The 6,896-nt window shown below is 44.9% G+C and overlaps 2 protein-coding genes across 14 annotated transcripts in view; both read left to right on the top strand.

Moving 5' to 3' along the window:
* ZNF19 (zinc finger protein 19) overlaps positions 1–6,896 on the top strand; it is a 76,772-nt gene that overhangs the window by 67,525 nt on the left and 2,351 nt on the right. Inside the window, exons 5-9 of one of the 3 annotated variants that reach the window (XM_017868783.1) lie at positions 720–1,087; positions 3,057–3,200; positions 3,299–3,359; positions 4,518–4,644; positions 5,169–5,282. In XM_017868783.1, coding sequence (XP_017724272.1) covers positions 3,327–3,359; positions 4,518–4,644; positions 5,169–5,282 — 274 coding nt within the window. In that variant the 5' untranslated portion in view covers positions 720–1,087; positions 3,057–3,200; positions 3,299–3,326. Of the gene's footprint in view, positions 1–719; positions 1,088–1,496; positions 1,551–3,056; positions 3,201–3,298; positions 3,360–4,517; positions 4,645–5,168; positions 5,283–6,896 lie in introns of those variants that run through there. The other 2 variants (XM_017868782.1, XM_017868784.1) reach the window with 2 other exon arrangements.
* The window catches only part of ZNF23 (zinc finger protein 23), a 38,465-nt gene continuing 36,764 nt past the window's right edge, over positions 5,196–6,896 (top strand). For all 11 annotated transcript variants that reach the window (XM_017868772.1, XM_017868781.1, XM_017868776.1 and 8 more), the window contains exon 1: positions 5,196–5,282. The gene's annotated coding sequence lies outside the window, so the exon portion shown is untranslated. The remainder of the gene's footprint in view (positions 5,283–6,896) is intronic.

The following is a 6,896-nucleotide window of genomic DNA, read 5'->3' as shown; positions in this document are numbered from 1 at the left end:
TTTTTTTTTTGGAGATGGAGTTTCAGTTTCGCTCTTATCGCCCAGGCTGGAGTGCAATGGCGCGATCTCAGCTCACTGCAACCTCCGCCTCCCAGGTTCAAGCAATTCTCCTGCCTCAGCCTCCCGAGTAGCTGGGATTACAGGCGCCCGCCATTACGCCCGGCTAATTTTTGTATTTTTAGTAGAGACGGGATTTCACCACGTTGACCAGGCTAGTCTCGAACTCCTGATCTCAGGTGATCTGCTGGTCTTGGCCTCCCAAAGTGCTCGGACTACAGGCTGAGCCACTGCCCCCGGTCCGCTGACCTGGTCTTTCTTAACGTGTCTGGGTCTTTACCTCTAAGGAGGACAGCTTTTTTGTCCAACTTCCCTTTGGCAATCTGATGGCACCTTCAAAACCAATGAAAATACAATTAAACAGTTTTTTAGAATTTGTGATACAGAAATGTAAGTGCATCTTTACCAACGTGATGAAATGAAATGACAAGACTTAAAGGTGGGCCTCTAACAACAAGAATAATTTCAAATTAGTGACGAGAATAGCCATATTCTGAGATCTGCATCAACTGTAATGTGATATGAAAATGTGATTTCTATCGGTGACAGTCACATGTGCGGCCGATACTACTGTAGTTTGTTGCCAACATATAACAGAAGAAAATGCTAAATTTCGGTTAGAGATTAGCGAAAACAATGATACACTTTCTTTCCTATTCAAGGTCTCCGAGGATCCCCGGGGGTGAAACTCCTCCTGGGCGTAAAAGCACACAACCACTGAGAAGAGCGCTGCAGCATCCTAGAGAGGACGCGTGTGAGGCTGGGTGCAAGGCCAACGTAGTGACGCACTTCCGTTCACGGACCGCTTTCTGTTTTTCCTGAGGTGAGTGTTGGGGTTTGTCGCCCAGGAGTCCTTGCTAGGCTCAGGCACTTCACCTGTAGAGAAAGCAGGCGGCTTCGTCCCTGATACCTCAGTAGAGGGAGACAGGGCGGCCCCTCCAGGTCCCGGCAGAGGAGGCTGCTCGCGGCCCGTCCCGGTCTCCATCTGATGCCTTCGGTACCCCTCGCCCGCGTCGGCGCCTTGGGAAATGTAGGTTGTGGATATGGGCGGCTGGATTGAAGGGACGCCTGTGTTCTCGACGCCACCCAAACCCCATCTGCTCATTGGGCCACAGCTGCTTGCTGAGGAGCAATGTGCCAGTTGCTGCTCTAGATTCCCGGGATGCAGCGGTGAATGAGGCGGGGCGTGGGCCCCGCCCCCAGGAAGCTTTCCGCCCAATGGAAAAGTCATGTATTAATCAAATCTGGTCATTTCACTCCACCTGCCCGGGACTTAGTGCATGTAGATCGAAGACCAAGTTCTTGACCTGCGCAAAGCGTGGCTTTGTCCCTTGTGACTTCTTCAGCAACATCTAGCAGCACACTCTCCCTTGACTGCTACTACAGTCTTCTTAATCCTTGACTTCTAGAACATGACTTTTGCGTATGCTGTTATTTTGTAAAGATTTCCTTCATACCTTAGTTAATTTATATTCTTAAGCTTTCCCATCCAGGTTAGTTTCCCCTGGCAGTGATAAGTTGTGAACTTAAAAGTTATTTGAGAGAATCTTGATTAATTTCCTTTAGACTAAGCTCTGTGCGGGACGGGGTTGTGCCCCTTCTCTCTACTTCATCTCTTGTGTGTCACACGTGGCCTTGTATGAAATATGTATGAGATAAATATTTGTGAAATGAAGAAAGCACAAATCAATATATAATTTCAAACTGGGTTAAGTGGTATATAGGAAAAGGAATACGGCACGAGTGGAGCGTTTAACAAGGGCACCTGACCTGGTCTGTAGAGAGATCATGATGTGAGGATGAAGGGTGGCTAGATTACTGGAGAGAATGGCAGGCGGAGAATCTCAGTTACAATGGTTCTGAGGTTGGAGAAGAGTAGTTCATACAGAAGAAACAGCAGGTATGAAGGTCTTGAGTTAGCATAGAGGAAACTGAAAGAAGGCCATTGTAACTAAACTAAGGGAAAAGAGGAGGGTGGCGCAAGATGAGACTCACAGAAAACAGCATCATGCCTTGAGTCCCTGTAGGGAAGATAATGACTTTTTATAGAATATTGCTGTTTAGAATACAAAGTGTCTGTAAGAGATGATATAGTTAAAACAATAACCCAGATGTTTTAGTGTGTTGAGGTGGCCCTTCAGGGTCCTTTGGTAATCAGTTTCTGGTTTTCACAGCCCTTGAATGGGGCAATGAACAAAAAAGATGCCTGCTCCGGGTCCAAGTAAAGGAAGACTTACTCTGAGATTTTTTTCCTGAATTTTCTTGGCCATTCTTGTCTATTATTTTATATTAACCTTAAAATCATTTTGCCAGGTTCTAAAAGCATTCCTGTTAGGATTACTATTGGATAGAATTTAGTATAGTTATTAAAGGCATGACTTGACGGGGTGCGGTGCCTCATGCCTGTAATTCCATCACTTTGGGAGGCCGAAGTGGGCAGATCGCTTGAGGCCAGTAGTTTGAGGACTAGCCTGGGCAACATGATGAAATCCCGTCTCTACTAAAATTACAAAAATGAGCCAGGTGTGGCAGCACATGCTTGTAATCCCAGCTACTTGGGAGGCTGAAGCGGGAGAATTGCTTGAACCTGGGAGGCAGTGGTTACAGTGAGCTGAGATCGCGCCGTTGCACTCCAGCCCAGGTGACAGCAAGACTCTTGTCTCAAAAAACAAACAAAGAAACAAACAAAAACATGACCTTTGAAGCCTGGTAGATCTAGTGTGGGATCCAAGTTCATCCATTCACCAGCTGCATGATCTTGGTAGAAGAAATTATTCTGTTAGCCTTGTCTTCTCATTTGGGAAAAATTAAAGGTTCAAAAGATTGTTGTGAGGACTAAATAAGAGAATATGTATTTTCATCCAAAACATGATACTTGCTGTTTTAACCTTTTATGTTCTCAGTTAAATTTATTTTTAAAAATAGAGGTCTGAGATTCTTCTTGTTAGGTTTTGCTCTGAGTTTATTGGTGTCTTTTGCTTGTTTTGCTCTTCATTTAGCTTGGTGTTGGTGAGGACATGCCCTGGTGTCCTAGGACAAGTTACTTGTTCTTTCAAAATCGGTTTCCTCAAAATTGCAAACCTCATGGTATGATGTGGATTAAAAAGTACATATTTATACACCACTTACCCTGTGAGCATTTAGTAAGTGATTGCTGCTTGTTATTGGCAAATTTATTGCTTTAAAGAGGGCATTTTACTGGGCTGAGCTCACTGTTGGTTCTCTCTGTTTCTTCCTTCAGCCTTTGCCTGCTAGAGGGAGCCCAGGTCATGGCAGCCATGCCTCTGAAAGCTCGACACCAGGTGAGCTGTGGATTCCTCAGGTCAGCTTTATGGAGGTCTGATTTGAAGGAAATGAGGGGTGGTGGAAGTTGGATAAAGGTGATTCTGGCAAGTCTTAGGGCCAAAACAGTAGGAAAACCCCTGAGCCCAGGAGTTCGAGACCAACCTGGGGAATGTGGCAAAACCCTGTCTCTACAGAAAATACAAAGATTAGCCAGGCATGGTGGTGTGCACCTATAGTCCCAGCTACTCAGGAGGCTGAGGCGGGAGGATCACCTGAGCTGGGAGGTCGAGGCTGCAGTGAGCTGAGATTGTGCCACTGCACTCCAACCTGGGTGACAGAGCGAGACACTGTCAAAAACCCTATTTTTTCTGTTCAAAAAAGAAGAACAACAACAAAAAAGAGAACCGAAACCAAAAGGAAAAAAAAAAAAACCCAAGAAGCATGAGGCTTGGTTGGCAGAAGCTGTTACAGATTGTCTTGGAGCTATAAAGATAAGGCGCTAAAAGAGCTATCCAGCAGCAGTTTAATTCTAGAAGCATTTTCTAGGAAAAGCCACGGAGGAGCAGAGTGGATTGTGCCAGGAGAGTCTGAGCTCCCTCTACAGGATGCTCTTGAGCACAGGCAGCGCAGCCCTTTATACAAGAATCAAATGGGAGTTGGATGAGATAGGCCCATCAGTGCAAACCATGACTCTGTGCTTGTTTCATGGGCATAAGGTTTGGGGCAGGGTGAACAAATGTGGGGAACAGATAGATTGGCTGGGAATAGGGAGTACCTAATAGGAACAGGTGGGTCCTGAGATACCATTTGAAGCAAATTGTCCGCTTTTAGGTACAACACTAAAAGACTGAAAATATTTACTAAATCAAAGAGATTTTTGCCCTAGAAAGGTTAACTAATAAGAGACTTTTTTCCTAGGGTTTAACAAAAGTTAAATAACATTTTATGACAGTAAATTTTATATCCTAATGGAAGCTTTTCTGGTAGTGAGAGAAGTTCCAGATTTTTCGTTGTAAAAATAGTCATATAATGGTCTAATATCCAGTTCTTTCACCTTTTCTCATTACCCATCCCTCACAGGACTTTCCCTCAAGCCCCTACCTGTCCCCTCTGCCCCACACTCTGGCCCGGAGCCAGAGGATTGGCTCTGTGGCAGCAGGAACCTGTTGTTTTAGGAGATGGTGACCTTCGAGGATGTGGCTGTGCACTTCACCAAGACAGAATGGACTGGCCTTTCCCCTGCCCAGAGGGCCCTGTACAGAAGTGTGATGTTGGAGAATTTTGGGAACCTGACTGCTTTGGGTAAGGCCATTTTCCTCCTAGGACTCAGATCTGTACTTTCCCAGTTTCCTTCCTTCTTTTACAGCCTGGGGGGAGGGGTGTGGAGTGGAGAGGAGAGGTTGTCTCTTGTGTCTTCAACTGAGTGACTGCAGAGCTGAGGCTCAGTGACCAACTTCAAAGATTGCTGGGTAGGGAGAGGTCTTGGGTCACTTTGGTCTCCCAATGAAGGGAATTACTGTCCCCTGGTAAGAGTATGTCCCATCTTCCAAGGGCCTTCCAAGGTAGTAGTTGTTGTCTGGGGAAGGGCGTGTCCCCTTCCTGTGTTTGCTTATACCTTGTGGATCTCACTGACTTACTTATCCTTGAGTGTTTTTTTTAGGAAGAAGTAACAAATGATCAGTTTCCTCTTGATCAGAATCTCTTTGCCCTTCTCCAGTCGAGAACCTTCTTCTATAAGTCTTATTCTTACTGAGACTCCTGGGATTTTCCTTCTTTTGACACAGCAGATACAGGGCTGAAAAGTACCATTTTCTTCCTGTTTTCAGGGTACCCAGTTCCCAAACCTGCACTGATCTCACTTCTGGAGGGAGGGGATATGGCTTGGGGCCTGGAAGCACAGGATGATCCCCTGGCAGAGAGGACCAAAAACATCTGTAAAGGTAGGTGAGGCAGATTTAGAACCAACAAATGTAGAGTTTTACGGAGCACTATATTTTAAAATGAACCATGCTGGTCAGGATTTAAATAAAATAGATGATTTTACCTAATAGGTAAAATATGAAACCTTTTTCACCAATCTTAACTCTTACCAACATGTAATCACTCAGTATGTCTCATCTGCAATCCTTGAATCCATTGCTCCTTTCTGAGTTTCAACATTGCCTACCTTAGTTGTCCTCCTTGGTTGGGATGGATTTATTCAGGAGCAGTGTTTGAGCAACTTGCCATGTACCGAACTTTGTTTAAGAAGTTCTGGAAGATACAAGTTATGGAGACAGATGTAAAAAGCAAAAAAGAAAAGTATTAAGTGCTATTGGGAATGGGATGGAGAATGTGAAGGTAAAATGGGCCAGATTTTCCCAAAAGTTGGCCATAAATGGGGAGAGTTGAGTCATATAACACTGGGAAGTCATGGCATGGGAGGAGCTTTTTGAATTCATAGGAATTCAGAGCTGAGCACAGAGTGTGAGGTTCCTTTAGGCAAGTGGATAACTAGAGCAGGCCATTGAGAAGGTGGGTGGAGAGTCTGAGATAAAAGGCAGGTCTGAAAGGGTGCTCTAACATAGCTGGGTTGAAATGACCCCCAGGAAGAAAAAAGGAAGGCTGAATCTTAACCATTAAGGGATACTTAATTTCAGTGAGAGAAGAAAGAGAAAGTAGACAGTCAAATAGTCTGATGGGGGCCACCAAGAGCAGACAGTGAAATTGAAGGCAGAGGCAGGAGTTTCAGAGCAGGTGGTTTGCAGAGAGCAAGTAACATGGAAAACGGTGAAGCTGGCACAGCACTTCAGCCTCTTATTCTAAGAATCTGCAAAAGAATCATCAAGACAATTGAGAACCTGGTAGTCTGTTCTCACACGCTTCCTCTCTCTGGTGATGATTCTTTTTCAGACTCTTGATTACCATGTTTCCTTCAATCTCAGATTACTCCTCTCCCAACATTCTCCTTCGGGGTTCCCTTACCCACACTCGTACAATGAACTTGATTAACCATCACATGAGTCCCAGGTAACCCAAATTAATGTTAAAACCAAGCCCAACATTTCATATAAAATAGATTGACTTTAACTCATTCAAAATGTCATCCAATCTTGAGGAACACAAATGCCATTTTATGGGCTGTTTGTCTCCTTTTTGCTGATAGGAGAAAGAATACTATCAGTCTAGGTGTGTCTAAGTAAACTGTTCATCCCTTTTCACATAGTCTAGGACAGTAGTTTCTCTGCATGTTTGAGGTTCAGCAGTTTTAGGGCATTTCCTCATCGTATGTAGTCCATCTGTGGGTCTGCAGTGAAGAACCTCTGGACTAGGTAATCTTACAACATATTAAGAATAATGCTTTCTGACCATCCTGGCTAACGCGGTGAAACCCCGTCTCTACTGAAAAAAAACTATCTGGGCGAGGTGGCGGGCGCCTGTAGTCCCAGCTACTCAGGAGGCTGAGGCAGGAGAATGGTGTAAACCCAGGAGGCGGAGCTTGTAGTGAGCTGAGATCTGGCCACTGCACTCCAGCCTGGGCGACAGAGCGAGACTCCATCTCAAAATAATAATAA

Source organism: Rhinopithecus bieti, unplaced genomic scaffold, assembly GCF_001698545.2.
Source record: "Rhinopithecus bieti isolate Rb0 unplaced genomic scaffold, ASM169854v2 scaffold_2574, whole genome shotgun sequence".
In the NCBI taxonomy this organism is placed as follows: domain Eukaryota; kingdom Metazoa; phylum Chordata; class Mammalia; order Primates; family Cercopithecidae; genus Rhinopithecus; species Rhinopithecus bieti.
The sequence above is the reverse complement of the archived record's forward strand: the minus strand, read 5'-3'. Positions and strand labels throughout refer to the sequence as shown.